General features: G+C 36.6%; 1 protein-coding gene across 2 annotated transcripts; it reads right to left on the reverse strand.

Moving 5' to 3' along the window:
• Positions 1-254: 254 nt before the first annotated feature.
• Positions 255-9,385, reverse strand: LOC145597555 (uncharacterized). Of its 2 annotated transcripts, none has more exons than XM_081653757.1 (6): positions 9,107-9,385; positions 8,822-8,879; positions 5,295-5,825; positions 2,763-3,998; positions 2,616-2,671; positions 255-1,294 (listed from the first exon to the last, which is right to left on the reverse strand). In XM_081653757.1, exons 2-6 carry the CDS (start codon positions 8,876-8,878, stop codon positions 997-999), a joined length of 2,178 nt encoding a protein of 725 aa, XP_081509883.1. In that variant the 5' UTR covers position 8,879; positions 9,107-9,385; the 3' UTR covers positions 255-996. The 2 variants fall into 2 exon arrangements, with proteins under 2 accessions (XP_081509883.1, XP_081509877.1); XM_081653751.1 differs by having other exon boundaries at positions 2,616-2,686.
• Positions 9,386-24,738: the final 15,353 nt, after the last annotated feature.

The following is a 24,738-nucleotide window of genomic DNA, read 5'->3' on the forward strand; positions in this document are numbered from 1 at the left end:
TTTAGGCGAAAATATTAAACTTTTTAGTGGTATTAAAATTGCAAGTAGAGCTCCTAAAATCTCACATCTATTTTTTGCGGATGATGCCATGTTTTTCTTTAAAATTGATCACTCTTCTTATGCAAACATCCGAGATATTTTAACAAGATTTGGGGCGGTTTTGGGACAAAGAATTAACTTTCAAAAATCATACATTAAATTTAGTCCCTCTGTTCCCCAAAATCTAGTTACGGAATACAAAATGAAACTCAATCTTCAACAAAGAAAAAATTTGTACAATAGACACCTTAATTTTACAGTTTGCCCTGAGTAGGAAATTTAATGATGAATACTTAGTCCACTGGTCAAAATTCGATCAAGCTTAGTAATTAGTGGACTTTGAAAGACTACAATATCAGTTTGAGACGACAGAACTAATATTATTATCAGCAGAAAAGGTGCCCACCTGATGTCTAAAATAAAAAATAAAATAAAATAAATAAATAAATAAATAAATAAGAAAAGGTGCCCATAACCTTAATTTTATCACATTTTGTGAATGTAGGGTCCAAAATCTCTAAACTTATGTCATATCTAAGCCTAAAAACATAGCTCTAAGCTTAGCTACCTCTCAACATGAAGGAAAGATCTTCCTAATATGTTCAGTCAAGAGTAAGTTGTATGACTAATCATTGATTATCCTCACTAGTCAGAAGCAGCTTCAACCTAGATATTTGATCACTTGATCTTAGATCATCTAATATAGTCCCTGTCAATTGATTTTGAACTTGTCAAAAGATTTGTCTAGGATTTAGTTAGGATTACAAATGTAGTTTGACGAAGTGTTGTTTATCTACGTTGCTTCGCCACTAGATTAGCATGCCGATCCTAATATTCTCAATGGTGAATTGGTGATAATGATGTTGAGGTAAACACAGGGACATAACTTTGACCTTTATGCTCTGGAGTCAACTGGTATATTTCCAAAAGAGAAGTTTGACCTATACACGTTCACTTTTAAATACTTTGTACTTTTACCGACTTTCCTTTACACTTCCTTTTGCCTCCACGTTTCACAGAATTATGAACTTGCATCTTCTTCAGCCGCAAACGCCTTGCAGATTCTTGCAATCTCCTGAACTGTATTCTAGATTTTGAGAAGAGACGAGCATTGTAGTCTCTCCATGGCTTGCACTCGATAAAATCAGATAAATCAGCAATATCTTTACGATTCTTTGTCACACACTTAAGGTAATTTTCCCCATTGCAAGTTTCTTCATCTGACAAGCCTGAAAATTCAGATGCGCTATAGTCCCTGACAAGAGAAAGATAAATAACTAATCTGAGAAGGTATTAAATCAATATTAACAGTGAAATGAATTACTAAATTACAAACAACGGGATAAAAAAGAGAGCAAAGATACAAGACATTGATGTGCTCTTTTAAAATCCTATGTGCCATCTACATGTTCACTTCTCCTCCCATTATTAGAAAATGGTGTATAAACTTACAATTGTGGCTTTGGACATAGCCAATCCTTTCTATTGCTTTTACTTCTGTAGTTTACACTTGCTTCTTGATTTACAGGTGATAGTAATCACAACAGAAATGCAGAAAATATCAACATCCCTCTAACTCTAAAACAAGCAAGGAAGAAGAGGGTAGAAAGAACACGATAATCTTTCTAATCTTATGAAAGCAGCGTAAGAAAGAAAAACATTATTTTGCACAAGCTTTTAAGTATCTAATTCAAAGAGAAGTCACCAAACATTGAGCTAAGGTTTGCAACTTGGTCTTTGAGCTCAGAACTGCTAATTGTAGAGATCATTTTACCATTGAGTGGTGTAAAGGATTAATTACAGAGAAACAACCGAAACTGTTATATATCTAGCTTAAGGAGGGTGCAAGCAGAGAACACCTTTCAAGGTCATATAAGCATATAGCCTTTTAATTTTATGGTTAAAAGACATCCATGGACCATGGAGTTGACAATTTTGTGATTATGAAATAAGTTTCCCCACATACTCCCTAATCCCTATATCAATAATGTCACCCCAATAGAGATTCCTGGACCTGACTACTTTAGTTCATATAGGCTTTTGCCGACTAAATCAGGTTTATGAACAAATATGATTTAAAACAAAAAAACTCATCAAACATCAATACTATATACTAAAGTAATCACCAAGAATATTCTAGAATTACACGTGTCACGTTTATATTAAAAAATTTCCCGCCAAAATTTTTTTTTTTTTTTATTATTTTCCTTAGAAAATTAAAAGATAATTGATGAAAATAAATATACAGCCTTATTTCAAATATATATATATATATATATATATATATATATATATATATATATATATATATATATATCCTAAATAATAGAGCAATAACAACAAATTTAAATAAATAAAATATTAAAAATATACACAATCTATAAACAAATACAAACTTATAATAATATATATATATAATTTTTTTCTTCCTGTGAATATCCGAGCATTGCTCAGGCAAAGAACTAGTTCATAGCCAAAAGGTAAAACCATAATCCTTAAGGAAAATTATACACAAGTATTACAGAACAGTGAAATGTTTAGCTTTTCAAATAGGCACAAAGTCATAGATCATATACCTGTACAATTTCCGTCTTTCTCTTCGAAAGTTTGATGCAACTCTGAGGCTGGATTTCTGTGGTACACAAAGCTGTTATCATTCAGGAGATCAAAATACATACAAACACATATTAGCAATACAATTAATAGAAACAACATGCATTTACCTTTCGAGATACATCAGAAAAACCTGTTTTAGGAGTAATTTCAACAGGGCTAATGACAGTGGTCTGTGAAAACACACATGCAGGTGACTCTGTTCCTGATTTAATTGACGATGATCTCAGAGCTAAAGCATTCAGGAGAACCAGCATAAAAAATAAGCATCCACACACCAATATGTGCAATCCACTCACTATGCTTAATGATAAAAGGCTAGAAAAATGCATAAACAACTCATATTCTTCGTCTTCTGATACATATGGTTTCAAAGCATTAATTATGAACTGTTGTACTTGAACTGGTAAATGGAGATTGTACTGTGCAAAGGAACTCATCAGATCAGCTCGAGAGCTGTGACATGGAAGTACATCTTTTCTCTTTAATAATGATATTAAACAACTCAAATTCTCATTACAGCAACGAGTAGCTTGCAACAAAGAGCAACTCATCAATTTTAATATTGAAGCAAGCAGGCAAAAATCTTGCATAGCCATTTCCTTGAACTTTTGCAATAAAACTTCATTGACTTCAACTGAAATAAGTCTTGCTATCAATGAGCAAAGAAAGGAGAGCAAATTATCTCTGTAAGTTTTATCAACAATATAGATATTTGTCTCTATGTAAGATATAGCATCAATTGCCACGCTAGATATTGTCATCTTAAACATCATGGTGCTTCGCTCTCTCCATGCATTATCCAAATCAACGAGCATGAAGTTAATTTTATCATAGATCACTGAGTGGAAATGAGACTCAAAATGTCGTTGGACGATCCTCCCTGGGCTAATTCCAGTCATCAACTTAGACATGTGTTCACAGTACAAATTGACTGAATCATTAAACGTAGATAGATATATATTCACACATCTAAACTCGGGCACCACCTTCTCTGGACTGACCCATATGCCGATAACTTCGGACACCAAAGATATTAGATGTGAAAGGAGAGGTAATGGAGCAGACATCATGACAGGGTGATTAATTAATGAGGATGCCACAGCCAAGCTCACTTCAGGAGAAAAAAGAGAAGGTTTTTCTGTCCAAATTAGACTTTCAATAAAAGTTTGAAGGACGTCTTCTACAGAAAATGACAAAAGAAAATGAGCAGCACTAATTTCAAGAACACTCTCAATATTTATAGAAGACCACACAGCCAAATTTTGGCAGGTGGAAGATATAGAGTCTGAGATTGCAATACACTCTCGGAATGGTCTGTCTGCAAAAATCTCATCCAAATAAACCTGAAAAGAGAACTCCATCTTAGATTCTGTGAAGCTGCAAACACCCACTACCGTAAGATAGGGAAGTGGGTGGCAGTATCAAGGACAACAAGTTGATGATGAGGTATACTTAAACTGGAAGGGCATACATATTATATAAGTTATAGTTTCTGACAGAATAACTTGGGCCAACCAGCAATGTTACATGATAAATAAAGTGCATGAAATTAGATGAACACTTATATTATTCCATAAAACATAAGCATGCACATAAACCAGAAAATAAATTGTTGTACAAAAAATCTGGAATATCCAGATTCATTCATACTTCATAGTAATAGAATGTATGGGTTGACAGCTTGAAATTTAGGAATGGAAACATAATGTTAAGCATGATTTAATTTTTTTACAGAAAGGCAAAGTTCTCCAAGTTGGAACTAAATAAGGAATAAAACGAAGATTGTTTTTATGATAATACAATTATGGTATGATTAACTGTTTAAAAATCAGAAGACTGAGTTAGTACAATGCACCCTATCAAGCACTTCAAATTTGTCAAATCAACTCAAATATGCTAAGGGGCTCTCAACCCCTATTTAAGGTTCATGATCATGAGATTTGATGAAGACTTTTAGGCTGGCTGAGAAAAGCCTACGGCAACCCTCTTCCTTTATAAAGGCTTAGGACTCGTAGAGAAAGCCTCATTGATAGAATTTATGATGTCAAAAGCCATAAATTGTAATCTAATACATTCAGCAAACAAGGACAGTCTACAGACCATAGTATTTACAAAAATAAAAAATAAAAAAAGCTTTTTCAAATTCCTGCCCGAGAAATTGTCCCTTCTAATCAATCCCTTTTGTAACATTTTGTAAGGCATTTTAGTCTAATTTTTCAATTTGTATCAAAAACCACCAATGCAATATTAATTGCCACTTTATAGTATACTATCCATACAATATATATTGTTAATTTACATTATCAGTGCAATTTAAACTAATATTAATGAAATCCACCAATATGCATAAAAGTAATGAACATGACAGATAGAAAGAAGACTAAGGAGTGATAACTAGAAGGATTATTAATGGTGGTAAGAGCAGCAAATAAACTTTTAGCAAAAGAAAGTACTCTGTATTTTAGACAACCTGAAATTGCAAGCGATGAATGACAACACAAGATATTGAAAATCAACAAGTATTGGCTATCTTAAACACCTAAATCAACATCAATTATAAATACTCATATTTCACAAACTCACTTCTTAGCTAGCAATTCATACAGCTTTGTGAATATCATAGACTTTTGTATATTTACCTCCAACATTTGTTGTAAAAAACGCATGTACAAGTTAGATGATTTGGATTTGAGATCAGGAGAGTAAGATTTTGTGCAGCTACCATAAGCACTCTGAGAAGTATTCAGTTTACTAAACCCGATAGATCCTCTTGTTTTTGCAGTCAATATCCCTTGATAAGACAATCTGTGCAGTAAAGCAACAGCAGCCTTAAATTGCTCTGTAAGCATTTGATCATATGGATGCAACCTCACCAAGAGAACACAGCATCTTAGAAGCAATAGCAATTCTTCCCTTGAATCATTCCCATTACACTTCGTTACATCCAATCCAACATCTTGATCCATGGATGCATAATCTGAGCTAGATAGTAGCCTTTTATGAAGTTCTTTAAACAAGATACTGGAGAGAGTAATCATATCTTCAGGTTTGAGATTGAGACCATTTTCAGCAGCACTGTTGTTACAAGAGTCTTGACAAACTTCATAACTTGAAGATGAACATATCAAAGAATACAGAAGTTTCAGGATAGGCTTCAAACTCTTTAGCCCCTGAAGTACAATGTACAAAATGTTAAGAGTGACGATTTAAGCAAAATTATGTAAATATTAGTGAAATAAAAGCTATTACTCCCTGCTTTATTTAAAAGTTCCTAAAAAAATTGTGTAAGATGAAGGAAACATCAAGTACACCTTAGGTTGGGACATCTTGCATACTTCACCTTAGGTTTAATGGAATTTATTGTAACAAGTAATAAGAGTGGGGTTCCTTGAGGTATAAGAAAATGTAAAGTATGGATGTGAAAGGAGAGAATAAATTAAATTTTAAAAAGTGGGGAGCATGTACTGAGAGAGAGAAAATATTAAATGGTACTCTCTCCGCTTCTTAATGATAGTCCCATTATCGATGCAAATCTTTAACTGTAAATATCTTTAATCTCACTCTCAATGTATAAAAAAGCTCAAGGCGCACTAGAGAGAGAGGGAATAGGCGCACTATATGGGCATTTAAAACTTTTGATTGAAGTGCACCTCCCTGATTGCCTTGCGCCTCATAGGCGTTTTCAAACACTGCTCACACTAGCAAAAACTATAAAAATTAGGTATTAATAATGTACGTCTCAAGACAAATAAAACTAGATTGCGTATGACTATGTTTTTCTTATAATAAAGAAAAATTTAGAAGATTCCCTCTAATTTTTAATAATCAAAAGATTCTAAATTGGACTAACATTATGAAACGGAGGAAGTATTAGTGTATCAAAATTGGAAGTGTAACACTTTTAAAAAAAAATTAGCAGACTAAGGCAAGTGTAACACTTAAAAATATACATATAAACAGAGGTTGGTAGCTTGAATGTTGTGTGACTAGCCTAACAGCTACTCTACAAGTAACATGCAACTCTGAATTTCTCATAGTGATCTGTGAATAAAAGAAGAGAATATTGACGAGGACTATAGGTTTCCCCTTAAATTTTTCTTGGTAAGTTAAACCAAAAGCTAAAAAACACAAATTACCTTTTCCATAAAGGAGTAATACATTACACGCATGCATCGAGATCGTTCAATTGTTTGTTTGAAAATCAAATCATGCTAAATTATATTATAGATTCTAACAGATTCCTCCCAATCACAGATTTAGTAGGGTTAACATGTAATCATTTGTGTATTATAGAAAATGCTTTCCGCAAAAGGTTTTATTCAAAAAGTTGAGAATTGGCTTTTGGCTAGAGTTAGACAACCCCCTAGAATCGCTTGATGAAGGTGCAAAATTTTAGCTCAAAAGAGGACTGTACATGAGATAAAGCCTAATGTAATCATTTGTGTAATCTTATAGAAAATGCTTTCTGCAAAAAGTTGAGAATTGGTTTTTGGCTAGAGTTAGACAACCCCCTAGAATTGCGTGATGAAGGTGCAAAATTTTAGCTCAAAAGAGGACTGTACATTAGATAAAGCCTAATGTAATCATTTGTGTAATCTTATAGAAAATGCTTTCTGCAAAAAGTTGAGAATTGGTTTTTGGCTAAAGTTAGACAACCCCCTAGAATCGCGTGATGAAGGTGCAAAATTTTTGCTCAAAAGAGGACTGTACATGAGATAAAGCCTACAGAATGGAGTAGTTACACGAAAAGCATAAACAATCTCCTAAAAGGCTAGGAAAAACATGAAGAGTTGTAGAGCCCTTCCTTTTCAGTTTCATGTTGTTTAATTTTTAGGGAATTGTATCTTAACGTCAGCTTATCATATCAACAGGTTTCCAATGAAATTGAAAAGGAAATACTACACAAAGATGTTCTTTTAGCAAAAGCCTCCTTATAATCATCTAAAATGTTATGGATGCTAGTGATTTGCTTCTCTATCCATTCTGTGACTAATGGAACTAAACCAAGAGGAAATGATATCAGCCCTAGCCTTAGTCCGGCATATCATTTCTCTGGCATCTCACATTCACACCCTCGTTTGATTGCCACTTGGAATGTGATTGTGGATAGATTAGTCCTAGTGGGTCGTCACCTCTTTTCTCCATCCAACCTTCCAGTTATCATTTGTTTGTTTTATTCATAAGAGAAAACAGATTTGCATAACAACTAACAAGCACCTCAAGCTACATTATTTCCTACATTCAATTCCAATCTCATCCCTAACAATAGTCAATAGCCCTCTCTTTTTATACTTATTCTAGTTCTCAACCACAAAATTACACAAGACCTCCTATTTCCACCCCCAAAAAACATTCTATCTCAACTATGACGCTGTAGAATATTTCAAGTTCAACACAAGTCCCTTCACTTCCCAGGCATATTCATTTCAGCTGTTTGAATCAGGACATCAAGCTTTCAATAGCATCTGTTCAGAGTCAAAGAACCTTCACCTAATTATAATAGATCAATTTCATATCTAGTATAAAAAATTTGGAATATTGAAAGACAATAATACAATTTTGTTCTAAAGGTTAAGACGAATACAATAACTTTAGTAGCAATTGTACTAAAGAGAGGATGGACATTACAGCAATCAAATATGAATAATGCAGGTGACTTAAATAAACGATATACTTTTGTTTTGCAATAAATCTATTTAGCTTCAATTAAATCACTTTTAGGACGTGCCATACCAACACAAATTACGAAAATCGAAACACCTTCACCTCGAATCAACACAACTCTTGGAACTCAGCATGTGCAGAAATATATACTTAATCTAAGTACCAATGCCAATTAAACTCGTCCTCCTCCTCAAACTCAACAAAGGAAACAAGAGTGTTTGGGGTCTCGGGGAAATGGGTTTCTTCACCAGGGCTATTTTCATGGTTTTATCCTAACATTAAAGGGTTATACCTTAACCAAACCCTACAACAACACTTTAGCAACGAAATTTGGATCAATCATCAAACAAGGCTCAAATAATCACATTAAATTCTTTGAGTAATTATTAATCAATAATCTACCAAAAATGAACCCTAAATTGACTACACTGACAATCAAATCAACGATTAACACTAGAATGTGAAATTAATATTCAATAATTAAGGAAAGAACAATTAATACCTCAAATGCCGCAACAATGGAGGGGAGAAGCCGCATCAATGGACAATCTTTACTCATCCTACGAAACAAGATCAACACATACAACAATTCGCATTAAATCACAGCAAAGCAAAACTAACACTATAGCAATTTCGCGAAATATACCCACCATCACATGCAAATACACACTTTCTGAAAAAACCCTAACCCTAACTCAATTTCGCAAAAAAAAAAAAAAAAAAAAAAAAAAAAAAAAAAACCCACATAATCACAACTAGAAATGAAGATCGATTAACAACATTTCACCTTGTATAAGCTCCGTTTACCCCGCTTCCTGAATTGGTTGGAATTTCAGTCACAATCAACAAATACTTCCAGCCACCGACGCGATCTTGCGATTCTGGTTCAATCTGAAGCGCCAAAGTAAAATTCTCCACCAACTATGCCTAAATTCTTCAAAAGATTGAAGCTTTTTGATCAATTTTAAGGTTTTAAGTGTGCTGAAGAACAGAGAGTGCGATATGGAGAAGATGAAGCCAAGGGTCAAGTTTTTCGAACTGTACTTAGCTTTTTTTTTTTGGGAGAGTCATTGCTTTAAATGGCGCCATTAAAAATGTAAGGGCAATTTAGTAAGCTAACATAAATGTAGTCTGTTAATAAATTAGGCATTTTGTGATAATTTGTATAAAGTGAGTGATTTTTAGCAATTTTGAAAAAATTTGGTGGTATTTGGTAAATTTTGTTAAAACTCATAGGTATTTTGGTGAAAAATCTTTTTTTTTTTCACTAGTATAAAACTCGTGCAATTGCTATGTTTTAAAAGTTCTAATACTAAATCCCTCAAAAAGGAATGTTAAGTATCGCTAGCAAATTTTATCGCACTGCCAACATTTCAAGCAAAGGGACAACTTTGCCCTTACTAAAATCTTTCCCCGTTTTCTTTCTCCAACTTTATTCCATCCACCACTTCTAAAACAACCACATCAACCACCACCGTTCGCAACACCGTTCGCACCACCCACGCTACCACATCGACCACTACAACCCACAACCACCGCGTCAACCACCACCATCTACACCAGACTGCCAAAAATAATAACAATTAATTATAATAATCATCTAATAATAATAAAATTTATTATAATTATTATCTAAGAAATATAAAATTAAAAATTAATTATAATTATTCTCTGATAATAATAACAATTGGTTAGAATAGGTATTTTAATACAAAAAAAAACTACTCGCCAGTAACCGACGGTCAAAACTGGTGGACCGCCGCCGATTATCGGCGGTTTAAACCGATTGGCCAATCTGGTTAGACGGTTTTGACCGTCAGTTACTAGTGGTGGTCAATCGGTTTTAAGCGCCAATTACCAGCCACCGGAATTTAAAATAAAAAAATGAAATTCATAACAAAAAAACTAATCGTTAAACTTACCTCCTTCCTTGGATTTCCAGCCATGTCGTCACCTTCAACAACCCGACACTGACATCAGCTCGCGCTGCCACCACATAATGCCTTCTGGTATGCCGATTGCCTATGTTGTGGTGATGGTTGTGGTTGTGTGTGGGGATCTTGGGGGTGGTTGATGAGATATAAAAAGAAAGTGGAGAAAGATGGGTTAGGGTTAATAAGGGCAATAATGACATTTAGTTTAAAATGTTGGTGATTTTGATAATTTTGTTGGTTGTATACATCATTTTATAACAATAATGTGTACCCATTTATCACAATACTCAATAATACTGTGTATCCATTTATTCAAAGAAATTTTGGTAAAATTAATCTCAACTTTTGGTCAATCGCACAATATAATTTCAAATTTGAATTATTGCTAAATAATCTGGTGTCATTCACTCAAAATGGTCCCATGTAACTGGTGTCTGATAACATGTTAAAGAGGGTTTTTTTCAGTAAAATGTGTCACCATGAGATTATTGGTTGAAATTAAATAAAAACTTTATAGTCTTAATGCGCTAAAGAATTTAGATTGATCCTTTGCAAGTGTAGAACACTTTTACAAGTAAAGGCTATCCTGGGTGATGTCATGTCATGAGAAGATATCGGTTTAAAAAAGAGTAAAGAGGATGATATCCTCTCAATATGGCACGTTGATCTAAAGTTCCTCGATATGTCATTGAAACTTTAGTCCATGAATTTAACAAAGTAAAAGATGATAAAATAAGAGGTGTTTCAATTCACCGTTCGGAGCCTAACACGTGAATAGAGGTCTTGACACGCTCTTGCCAAAACAAAATATTTTAGGTCCACAAGATAGAAATACATGTCTCAGGACTTGAGGCATATATCCAAATCCAGTGAAAGGAGAAAATCGGTAACTTTCTCAGCAATTTTGTCCACAAGATGAAAACACGTCTCTCAAGACTGGGGGCACATGTCTAAATAGGTGTGACTTTGCTTTGTTTGCTCTTATACAGGGGTAGACGGACACCCTAACTGTCCGGTAAGTCAGTAAGCTCACTAACTATCGTATTTGCTTTTAATCGAGAAGTGTCTGTTCTCAATGGTTCGGCGCGCCAGTCGACTTGTAAAGCTAACGCCTAAAGTTTGTAAAGAAGTTCTACCGATTTTGTTAAGGGAGGTAGATCACGTTGCCGGGAACAGGGTGCAATTTTACGCAGCACCTATGCAGTACAATTTTACGCGCGTTGTACGATATGCCATTCTTTTTGCTGTGGACGCAAAAAAAAAAAAAAATGACATTTTTAAAGTCAGTACAGTAAAATGACAAACCTGTCTATGGGAGCTTTTACGTAAAGCACCACTATGGAACATTTTAGGATAGGCTCACGAAAATCGTCCAAAATGTATGATTAGGGCACGCACAAAAGCACGGTGTGCATGCAGGATGATGCAAAAAAACAACTAACAAGAAGAAAATAAACTACAAAATGCAAAGCAATATAAAGGATTTCGATAATTCGCGCATTATTACGTACAATAACGTACAAAAATCGTCAAAATAAATCAAAACGGATCGAAATCTAAGCACGGGTTTTTTAAGTGACTATTATCCGCGCGCAACTCGGTGGATCGCACTGGCGAGGCGCGCGTAAGTTTCTGAGTTGCGCTGGAATGTCACGCGCAATAGATTAAGTTGAGCGCGACATTTAAATCGGCAAAAATGAAATCGCTGAGTGCGATTTTCATTTCGCCACTCTTTCTCCTTCCTTCGCCATTTTCGCCCTTTTCTCTCTCTACAAAGCTCGTTTTTCTTGATTTTCGAGGCTAAAGGAAGTAGATCTCATCCCTCATTTGTATTTTCCATAATCTAAAGTAAGTATTTCACTTATTTTTGTTTGTTTTTTGGTCATATTTGGGGAATCTGAACCGAAGAACCCTAGCTTTTTATTTGGGGGTTTTTTATTCGGTTTATTTTTTCATAAAATTGCTTACTCCATGTTTTTATGCTATATTTAAGAAGTGTTTTGCAATAAATTTCATGAAAAATGGTGGAGTATTGAACCTTGTATGAGCATGTCTTTATTTGAGTTCGTTCTTGGTACTTTATTTGATTTTTGCTCGAATTTGCTGTTTTTTGCTTGCTCATTTGGTTATACTTGTCGATTACGAAGTAAACTATAGTGTTAGACTTGAAATTACTTTCATGAATTATATTTGGGAAATTTTGAATCCAAAAACTGGCGCGAAGTATATGTTTTGTTTTGTTTTTGCCATGTTTGAACTTCAAAATTGTGTGGTAGATGATAATTAAGTTTGTATGATTGTTATTTGTAATGAAGGTGATCCCATCGTAAGGGGGTCCTTCCTTAGATGCCCATGGCAATTTAAAGCCTAGGACTTTACACTTGTTAAGGTGTAGTAGGATTTGAATTCCTGACTGTTTAGGGACCTTAAATTAGAATTGATTCTATCATCACGCTTTTTTATAAGAAACAAGTAAGAGTCGTCAATGAGTTTTGGGAAAACTCATCAACCTCGTTCATGCCTTTCTTCCATGTGGAGTTCATGGAATAATTAGCACAAATCTTAAGTTTACCATGCCCAAATTGGTCTACATAAACCAGAAATGAGTTCGGGAGTGAGGGTACTAAAATAACGTTCCTTTTAGGGAGGAATCGTTATTCTAGCCCTCGTACGACCTCTACTAGCTCAACCTTTTTTACAATTTCATCACCAAACAATATATGCAACGCGATACCTAAAACTAAGTTAGTTGATTTTATTTACACACATTAATTCACGTAGGAATTACATTGCAACGTCGTTATTATTTATTTAATCAAATTCGTGAATATGACAAGAAATAAACAGTATTCGCCTTGGCTTAAGTGATCAACCAACAATTAATTATTCAATTCTAATCTTATTTAACGCAAGATACTATGTGGAAATGATTAATTAAACCTTTTAAAGTGATCAAGCAACACTAACTAATTAATTAAAATTCTTTTAAACAAGAAAATAAAAATGATTTATCTAAGTGCTCGGGAATTTACCACTTCTTTTTGCTAGATCTCCGTTTAGAACACTTATGGACTCCTTCTTGTTGGGGAACCTCCACTGTAGTAACAAAATATTAAAGGCGTGAGTTTTTAGGACAAGAGGGGTTAGGTAGCACAAATTCACAAGTTTTTTCGCCAGAGTTTATGGTTAATTTATGTCTGTTTAAGCCGTTTTGAACATTCTGTCGCAGTAGGTGTCGCGCGCAACAGAATGAGTTTCGCACGGCCGCCCAGCGCAAGTGATTGCGTTGCGCTACTATAGGCAGCACAACTAATTGTCTTGCGCGCGGCTTTATGGAAAGATTCGATTTTCCAAATTTTTGAAATTCTGAACCTTTCACGAAGTTGCGCTCAGTGTCACGCGCAACTGATTTGGTTGCGCGCGCCTTCCGAGCGCGACTCTTTGAGATGCGCGGGTTATTTTCTGCGGTAGCGCTTATTTTGACCTAGGTGCTCCTAAATCCGTCATTATCGGGTTTTAAGTACGGGCTTAAGCCTAATTATGATCAGATTTAGTTAATTGGACTCTATTTGGCTTTGTTTCTTGGTTTGGGCTAGTCTTTTGTGTTTTGTGGTTTAACCAGTTATCCATAAGCATTCTTCACTTCGATCCAACACAAAGATGGTTAAATTAATGGCCATTGCACTTCTTGTCGGGACAGGAGGCCAAAAGTAGGTGTCTACAGTTAGCCCCCACTTTGATCGAGTCTAAAATAGACAATGATCAAAGTAGTCAAGGAAATAAATCCGAGACTCATTCTGCGAAGTTCTCAAAGAGTTGAGAATCTTTCAGAAATGCTAAGGATATAGAAACGATCCTTGATTCTCCAAGTGTATGAAACAAGTAGCTATTAAGGCCAAAAAAAGCTATTTCTAGTCTTAACTAGCTAAAGAATCTGTATTGATCCTTTGCTTTTGTAGAACGCATGTCTTTCAAGTCGACAATCCGACCATATTAGGTGTTTAAAACGTCGACAAATTGACTTTGACGCTTGCTAGGGGCAAAATAGTAATTTTGATACCCTTTAAATGTCAGTTAAAATTTTCCGCGTAATTTTACTGAAAAATTAACTGTCCAATTTGTGCGGAAAATCGTGCAATTTTTGTAAAAATACAAGGAATATTCGCTGATAGCTTCAAGGAGTGTGCAGGACACTCGCGAGACCACCGTGTCACGAAGATCCTATCCCGCGACACGGCAGTGGTCCCCGTCACGCGGAGTAACATCTTGTGACACGTGAATTTTGTGGCTGCAAATTGGTCAACTGGTGTTTTTGACCGGTCCAATGCACGTGCGCCACGTCAATACTTTACCGTTACACGGTAATGGACACCACGACACGGGAAACGGGATGTAACGGGATGCTTTTTGTCTTTAAATTTTAGCTGCTCTTCACCATTTTCGCCATTTCCTTTCTTCTTTTTCTTCTCAGAATACCGTGCCACGGTTTCGCTGCACTGGCAGACGGCCGTGTTTACCATGTCATGATTTTTGTCACCGTGACACGGCGGTTTTGCTGCCCCTTTCTTTTTTTTTTCCTCTGCTACTGCTCGTTGCTGCTGCTATTCCGCTGCTCGCCGGAGCTCCGCTGTTTCCCAGAATTACCGTGACACGGGACATGAACATCGTGTCGCGGCTTTGACTAACCGTGTCGCGGCGGCCTGTACTGCTGTCTTCACGGTTTTTTGAGCTTTGGAGCTCAAATCCTCATCAATTTTGCTCTAATTTTTTTTGCTATTTTCTTCATTGTCGATTGTCCACAAGGATCCGTGTAAGTTTCTCATGATTTTTGTCTCGAATTTTGCTTTAAGTGAGTAATTTCATGCAAAAACCCTTGAAAAATCAATTTGGGGATTTTTGATTTTGAGGTTTTATGTTGAAATTTTTGGCATGAATTATCTTGTATATGCATGTATGTGTGTTTGTGAGCGATTTGAGACAAAAATTGCATGATTTGGTGAAGAATGGAGCAAATCACCATTTTTTGGTACTACTTGTATGAAATGGTGTTCTTGTTGTTCATGTTGTTCTTTTGCACTTGAAATGATGACATATTGGTTGTAGATCTTGTAAAATATGCCATGATGTGTCGATTTATTGTTTTCGTGCAATTTTGAAACATGTTTTGTTTTGTGTATGTACTACATTGTCGTGGAGAACATAATATCATGCAATTAGGAGAACATAGTATTAGTTCGTCACGGAGAAACTAAATACTAGAAATAATTCCATTATTTTGCTAATTTTTAGCCTTGTGGTAAAAATTTAGCGTATAATAGAAAATGCAACTTGAAATAACCGTTAAGCTGTTTGGAACAAATAACTAAATAACTTAGGAAATGATGCTAAGCATTTAGATTTTTGTTTTTGTAATAGCATGCCTAGACGACGGGATCGCGATCTTTCCACTCATGGCCGACGTTAGGCTTTTCGGGAGGAAACTCCCACAATTCCCGAGGGTATGGATGACGACGTCTTAGAGTCTGAGCCTCAACCCTCTACGGGTAGGGGTAGGTGGGCTCCACCTCCGTGGACACCAGACCAGTTGGTTTTCTATCGTGAGAACCACGTTTCTCATCGTCCACTTGCCGGCATAGTCGATGGCACGCTTCGCCATCACGGTTCTAGAGCCGGAGATTTGATTCCTCGACTTCATGGGATTATCACGAGGGATCCTGTTACGAACGCCTTGTAGGAATCTGCTGGTTTAGTAGATTTTTATTCGGCGATCGTAGGGTTTCGCAGCCCCCGGGATTGTGGCGCGACAATCGTTCGCGCGTTGTTGGAGTATTTTTGGGATACTACCAACACTTTTCACTTTGCTTGGGGGGAGATGACAGTGACCCCTCTAGATTTTAGCATGATCAGTGGTCTACGCTTCACTAACCGGGCCGTAGCGTAGATGTCTGATCTTTCTTGGGGGGCGGCTGAGGCAGCCGATTTGTTAGGTCCGATCGTTCAGCATATTAGGACTCAGCGGTGTCTCGAGGTGGTCCTAGGAGCTGGCGATCAAAGTTCTGGCCCGTGGTTTTGACATGGAGGAGACATCACCTGAGCAACGAGTGCGGATCTTCATTTTTATTCTTATTTCCATGACTCTTTCTCCTAATAGGAGTTCGCGTGCGCTCATTTGCTACCTTCCTTCTTTGCTTAGGATCAATGAGATATGATCCTTTAGCTGGGCCAGCCTTGGATATGTCTATCTTCTCTTGTCGTTACGTCATGGTTGTAGGCAGCTGAACGACCAGTCCCCTGTCACTGTCTACGGTTTACGGAGAGTCGTAGAGGTGACGATCCTTTCCTCTTCTTGTTTTGTTTTAATTTGTTTGACTCATGTGCTCAAAGATTACTTTTCATTGCAGCTATGGTTCTATGAGTAATTTCCGGGATTGGCCTCTCGACGGCGTCGTGGAGCGGTTCATGACTTCCCTGTCGAAGCCAGCTGGCGTGACCGAGGCGAGTCACGAGTGGAGTCTGTCTCTGCGCTACGCGGGCTGCTACGCCGAGGCACCTCTTCTGTTGGTGTAAGAATTACTTCCGTAGCCTGTTATTTTCTATCTTAACGTTATTTTTGGCGCTTCATTGCAACTTTTTATGGTTTTCAGATTGCTATTGATGTCCAGTATCGGCCTTGGGCTGGGATGACTAATCTTCCCGGGGCCTTGCAGCTTTCAGCGTATCACACTATTTTTGTTGGTACTGGACGCTTTTTCTGGTATCTGGGGGAGCGTGTCGTTCGTCAGCACAGTGGTGATCGCTTTGTGGTGCCCTTGTCGCCACCGGAATCGATGCTGGACTCACGCTTGCTTAGGGAGTTAATAAACAGGGGAGAGCGCTACACTTTTCCTTGGCAGGAGCTTGTGCGTATGGAGGGCGATTATGCGCAGGACTTGCTTCCCTCCTTGGCTCCTCCACCCCGTCTTCCTGAGGTATGATTTCTTTTGAGAATTTTGTTGATAGTCTTTGTTTAAACCGTCGAATAACCTGATTATTCGATCGTATTTGCAGACAACTGTTCGCTGTGTGGGGAAGATTGAGATTCCGCCTCAATCTGTCCGCTACCTAGGGCCGATTGGTATTACTGAGGACCATATTGCTCACGCGCCAGAGGGTTTCAGACAGGCGCAGGAGTCTTTGCCTGATGTTTTTGAGCCGGTAAACTTTTTGATATCATCCCTTTTAATACCGCTTGTTATTGACTTTTCTCTTTGCTTTATTCTCAGCCTACTCACCCGGAGATGATGGGCTTCATGAAGCTGGTTAACGTTTTGAAATACTGCATCATCAAGCTTCGGCGTGGTGCGAGTTGTCGAGGCGGTTCTGGCGATGTTCTTGAGTATGTTCACTTTTTTTAATTTTTACCATTTGTTCTGTCTTTCGCCATTGACATATTTTGATTTTGTGTCTTTCAGGAGCGACGGAGGTCCCGCTCGCGCTCGAGGCATAGAGGCTCGGACGAGGAGGATCCTAGTCGTGGCAGACGATCTCCTGAGGTTCATCGGCATTCTCAGTCTCACCGGGAGCCTCAGATTTCTCAGCCGTTTCAGGAGGCTCAGTGGCAACAGCCTCAGTCTTCCCAGCCGTTCTAGTACTTTCAAGGTCAGGGTCAGTGGCAGCGACAGTTGTTTTCACAGTCTTCACAACCTGAGTTCAGGCCAGTTATCACTCCCGTGGATCAGAGCCTATACTCAGCTCCATCGTCTGGGGCGCTTCCTCCACCGATGCCAAGCTTGTTTTCAGTTCCAGTGTATGGGACGATGCCTCCACCGACACTTCCTACTTCTTGGAGTCAGTCTACACCGTTTGCCAGTTTACAGGGACTAGTAGGGATACTACTCCTCGTACCCGGATGTTGGCAGGATTCTTTGGCTCACCGCTCCCATATTCACAGGCTGGAGATGACACTGATCCTCACTCTTCTAGTTCTACAGATTTTTGACCGAGGGTCTTTATTTGTACATACTGTGATGACACTTGACGCTACTTATTTATTATGACTCATTTTGTACATAATTCACAGTTTATGTATTTATTAGTGTGTATTAGTGTGTGCTTGAGACTCATTGTGTGTGATTGTGTATGACGCGAAAAAAAAACGTAAGTGGAGGGTACCGACCTTCCCCAAAAGAAAAATGAAATAAAAAGAAAAGAAAAAATGAATATGTTTTACAACTCCTCCAAAATAAATAAGTATGGAAATGGGACAAGGTTTACAACTTCCCCAAAGAAAGAAAAAATAAAATAATAATAATATAAATAAGAGTAAATAATAAAATAAAATAATAAATAATAAAGATGAATAGAAATAATAATAAAGTAATAAAAAAATAAAATAAAATGACAAAAATAAAAATAAATATATTAATAAAAAAAAGTTGATAATTTTATTAGGAATGAAACTCTCAAAAAACAGAATTAAAAAATAAACGGTGAAGATAAAACAATAAAAATCCGGATAGATATAGGAAAAGGATAAAAAAAAAAAAAAAAGCGCGTGGGCACCGCGACACGGCACTGTACACCGTGTCATGGCAAAATATGCCGTGTCGTGGCATAAATTCCCGTGACACGGTGGGAATTCCCGTGTCACGTTGCGCGTACTCTGCAACGGTGTGGTTTACGCGTATAGAAAGATGGATTCTGAGTATTTTCAAGCGTTTTTTCTATAAAATAGGACCGGTATATTCGTGATATGCATAATTACGATACACAAAATAATTAGAATTTCATATTTCAATAATAATGTCTCAGAATTTTGATAATACAGCACTGCGCGACTGGTCTTATTCTTTGACCAATGCTGACAAAAGAAAGTTGGAATTGTTTCATGTCAGGGGTTTATTAGCCCTGAGACATGTAGCGATTGAACATGACTTTCTTAGGGCAGCATTAGACTATTGGAGTCCAGACACATTGTTTTAAATTTGATTACGATGAAATTTGTCCCCTGCCGGAGGAATTCGGTGCCATCTTTGTGTTTCCTGCCAGAAATCTTATTTCCATGCCTACCCTTCGTGAGTATTATAACCAAGACTTTGAACGTCATCTGAATCTGACAGATGCATATTTAAATAGAATTGTGTGTGGTAATGAGGTAGACTTAGAAAAACTTGCAAATTTATATTTCAATCGCCCTGTCTCTGAGCCTTATCATGTATACCGTAGAAGGGCTTATATTTTTTGCATGTTTAGCAAGCTTTTATTTGCAAACGGTAGGGTAGGATATGCTTTTCTAGCATCTGTGCTTGAACATGCTGAATCTGGGAGATCTCCTACGCCTACGTGTCTTGGAGAAACTTTGTGCGGCCTTGACGAAGCAAAAGCTGACCGGAAAGCCCCTGTGACACAAAACAGGCACCGTGTCACGCTCTTTAGTACCGCTGCAGGTAAAAACGCGCTCTGAATAGCCCTGTGACACAAAACAGGCACCGTGTCACGGTGCACTTCTGCCGTGACAAGGTGCATTATGCCGTGTCACGGTGGAATCTGCAATATTTTTTTTACTGTTTTTTTATTTTTTTTTTTTGCAGATTTGGTTGATGGAGCGTTTAGAACTTTTTGAATCCCCTGACGATATTGAAAAATATGGTCCCAACGATCTAGTCCGCAGGAAGAAGAATTACTCTGTGAACATGTCGTATGAAGATTGGAAGAGTTTATTTGTAAAGAGAGAATTTTCCATTCTTTGGGTGGTGCCTTGGTGGAGGATTACTAGATGGTTGGTACGAATGATACTCCGTATTGTCGTGTTCCTAGTATCTCAAAGCTAACCTATTATTGTCCTTCTCGATTGATGCGACAATATGGACTTGAACAAGTAGTTCCACGCTATAACGACAGTCCTCGTGAAGTATCGTTGCATGAAAGTAAAGTTCACAAGTACGAGGCTTATTGGATTGGAAGACCTTTGTGGACCGTTTCTGCAAGTAACCAAGCTCCTCCTCCCTTATCTAGTGCATACAAGGCATGGTTGGATCCTAGAAGTAGAAGGGATCGAGTCGGATCACGCAACTTTGTTGTGAAAGGTCGTCTTGGAAGTAAGAAAGCGCCTCCTAAAGATCGTCTAGGTCCGAGAACACAAGGGATTGAGTTTAAGACTCCTATAATGCCTAAGAGGAAGAATTATGTGAAAGGGAAGGGTAAGGAGAAGATGGTTTATAGAGAGAAGCAACCAAAGAATTTTAAGAAAGGTGAAAGGGGTGAAAGTTCGACTAGGGGTGTGACGGTTCGGGCTACGAAAGACACATTAATGGTAAAGGCCGACCTAGTTGAAAAAGAGAAGGAGGTTCCTAAAGTGAAGAAGGATTAGATCAGTATTGCTTTGCTTATATGATTTATAATTTTTAAAATAAGGCGCATGATGCCAATAATTGTAGTCACATTTATTTTAATAATAATAGCATATTTATTTTCGCCTTAAAAAATTACAATAACTTTTTTTTTTATCTGAGTAAAGAAGTCGGACGCAATGGAAGAATGAAAATAAAAAAAACGTCGAACAAATAACTGAATTCGCAAAGACTGCGTCAAAAAAAATCGGAAAATCTGAGATTCCACCGTGCCACGGTGGAGACTGCCGTGACACGGTGGAATTTCCCGTGGCGCGGAAAACATTTTTTTTTTGCTGCAGTTCCACCGTGCCACGGTGAAAACTGCCGTGACACGATGGAGGTTCCCGTGGCGCGGCAATTTTTTTTTTTTTTTTTTTGCTGTTGTTCCACCGTGCCACGGTGGACTCCGGATGCTGATCGAGCAATTTTTTTTATTTTAGCTTCATTTTGTCGTGACGCAATGTTGAACTGGCGCGTATACTTGATCGACGGAGGAAGGATTTTATTTTTTTAAAGTGGCTGGGCCCCCTTGAGGGGTTGCCTACGTATCCTTAAAAAGGAATCAGGCCAAACGTAGCTCTATTGGGTCATGAACCCATGTAACTAGGCATAGAATTTCTTGAGTTGATCCAAGTTGGTTAAATTGTGAAAACCGTTACCGTCCATGTCTACCAATTGTGTTGCTCCGCTAGACAAGATGGATTTAACAATGTACGGACCTGACCAGTTTGGTCTGAATTTTCCTCTTGGATCCAACACATTTTTGCGAAGTGCCTTAAGCACCAAGTCACCTTAGCTTCTTTGATGTTCCTAGTCTTGACTTTTTTATTGAAATGTTGCGTCATACGCTGTTGGTAGGTTTGGACATAATGCAAAGCTGCCAAGCGTTTTTCGTCAAGTAAGACTAATTCATCATATCTTGCTCTAATCCAGTCGACTTCATCTAGTTGGCTTTCCAACGCGATTAGGAGAGAAGGGATTTCGAGCTCTATTGGTTGTACAGCTTAAACTCCATAGACCAAAGAGAAAGGGGTAGCCCCCGTTGATGTACGAGCAGAGGTTCGATAACCCCAAAGGGCGAAATGTAGCTTACTTGGCCAATCTTTGTAATTTTTCGTCATCTTTTCGATGATAGTTTTCACGTTTTTGTTGGCCAATTCGACCGCACCATTTGTTTGTGGTCTGTAGGGTGATGATCTATGATGCTTGATATGATATTTCTGTAATAGTTCCGTGCATTCGGCTTGGAAATGCGTTCCATTATCACTGACCATCTCATGAGGTACCCCATAGCGGCATATGATATTTTTCTCAATAAATTGAGCTACGTGTTTTGCCATTAATTTAGCATATGAGGCAGCTTTGATCCATTTGGTGAAATAGTCGATTGCTACGAGGATGAATTCATGCCCCCCTTGTCCTGGTGGCGTTATCTTTCCAATGATGTCGATACCCCAAGTAGAGAAAGGCCATGGAGAGGTATATGTGTATAGAAGCAAAGGTGGAACGTGCTGTAAATTTTCATAGACTTGACATTACATACATTTCTTGACGTATTCGTGACAATCTCTCTCCACGGTAGTCCAATAATAACCTTGTCGTTGAATCTTCTGGACTAACATCTTAGCATTCATATGCGTTCCACATATGCCGGCATGAAGATTTTTCATGGTTTTGTGTGCTTCTTTCTTGGCTATGCATAAGAGATTTCTCTCTAGTGCAGTTCTTTTTTGGAGGTCTCCCCTGATGAGCACTTACTGTGTAATCCCCCGTATTTTTAAATATTTTATAAATAAAAATTTATTTTATTTATAATATTTATTTGTTATTTTTCATAATTTAATTTCAAAAGTTTCAAATTATTAATCTGGGTCGAAATTTATTTGAGCAAATTATTTTATGCACCTTTATTCTACAATTTATGTCCAATCACACAAGCCTAACCCATTTGTTTACTTAATCGACCCATTATTTTTATGAGGCTCAATCTTCTTATTTACCCTACAATTCTCTCCTATAAATACCCCATGAATCCCCAAAAAATTTCTCACACAAAAAGGTTAGTCTTATTTTCTCTCCCCTTTGTTTTATTAATTTGTATAATTATAATTATTGATTTATGGATTTTGATTTTATTGTTTGAAAGTAATTTAATTAGTATCAAGTTGTATTTTGATGATTAAACTTTATAATTTCAGATTTTATAAGTATCATAATTTTCAGATTTTGTAAATTTTATAACCTAGGGTTTTTAATTATTGAAAATCATGATTTTAGGGTTTTTATGAACAATTGATTTAGAGCTTTTATAGTAATGATGTTTTGAAATTTTGGTGATTATAAGTACTAATTAGTTTAACTTAATTCCAGATTGTTTTGAACACTTAAATTCGTGTTTTAATTTTAAGATTTCCGTTCATTAATATTAATCCAGTTTTAATCCCGATCAGGTTCTGAACTCATCCGATTTTGACAAAAAAGTAGTGTTTTCCATGTGAAAACAACGTTTTAAGAAAGACTCACTACCTTTGGTAGTGAGAACCACCCTCTCGTGGCCAAATTCAGCCTCTAAATATGATTTTCGGGCAGTTTTTGATTTTAACAAAGTTTTTTATACTTAAAATATTATCCTTGAGTTTGATTAATAAAATTAATTATGTTTAAAGTTAATTAAGCATAAATATATTTTTTTATTGAAGTTTTAAGTGGTGGGAATAGTTCCTAAGTACTACTTTTGATGTTTTATAAAGAGGGTTTAATCACCCATTAAAAAGGGAGATTATTAGAGGTTTTAAAATAATTTTAAGATTTTTATTAAACTTTAAACTTGTTGTAATTTCATTTATAAGAGTGTATTTTAAGGTTTTTATGAAGAAAATTTAAAGAACTATATATAAGCCTTTAATTTTAACTAAAGGGAGGGTTTTAAAGTGTTGTTTGATTTGGATTTTGAAGGTTTTAAAGTAAGTTAGTGTTGCCGTAAATTTGATTGATTGGGTATTGATTGAGATGTTATTGTTTGGTTTAGGAGAGGAGTTTATTGAAAGTTATTTCTAGTTTATAAGTGGCCAACCGAATTGTTTACACGAGGTACGTACATGTCTACTTCGTTGTAAGTAGTATCATGTTTAGGTACCAAAGAAAAGAACTTAGTTTCATGATTAGAGAACACTTGGATGAAAATTGTTTTGTTATACATTTAATTAATTCATGTGCTTATGTTTATGAGACATGTTTTGGTGAATTGATTATGTTTGTATGGAATTATGGATGCAAACATGTTGAATTATATTGGATTAATTGTTTGTATGGAATGTTGATACAAGCATATTTTTATTGGATCGGTTTGTTAACCGCATTTGGATTATTAAAGGATTGAAATTGAATGGTTTAAGTGGAATGAATTTATTAATTATTCCACAAGGTTGTTATTTATTTTATTACTCAATCATGAATTGTTAGTATGTTGAGTAAAGGTGGATTAAGCCGAAATGGCTAGGTGAGTTGACTATGTTCAACAATTTGGATAATTTGGAAATTTAATGAAATTAAAAGTCAATTTGTGATGTGATCACCCTTGTCCTAAATAAGATTAAAAGTAAATTGATGTATGATTTTTATGTATGGTCTATTTGATTGAGTCGGCTATTAACTAAAATTGTAATCATGTAAAGTGAAACATGGATGAGCAATAAAACTCTGGAAAGCGTGCACTTCTAGAGTATTGACAATTATGGGTTGGTTTACATGGTGGTAGCCCGTGGCTTTTCGAGGCTTGTTTGATCAACATGTCCTCTTTTCTTTTGGTATTTAAATTTTATTTTATAATGAAAGTTAGATGGGATCCTAGACTAACTTTGTGAGAATGGAGTCGCGCCCATTCTTGCATCGCGCTAAACTTTTATTTTAAATGGTCATTTGGGACCAAAATGATTTGGTGGATTGGACAACCTCGTCTATTGCTTACTCCAAACTAAATTAATTAAATTAAGTATAAAGAGTCAAGTGTTTGGAATTTATTAGCAAGTATGTTGAGTCGTTTGAATTGATTAAGTGTAGAGTCTTGATTAATGAATTCGAGTTGTATATTTATTTACTTTAACTAGTTGATCATG

Source organism: Chenopodium album, chromosome 2 (genome assembly GCF_948465745.1).
Source record: "Chenopodium album chromosome 2, dcCheAlbu1.1, whole genome shotgun sequence".
Taxonomy (NCBI): Eukaryota; Viridiplantae; Streptophyta; class Magnoliopsida; order Caryophyllales; family Amaranthaceae; genus Chenopodium; species Chenopodium album.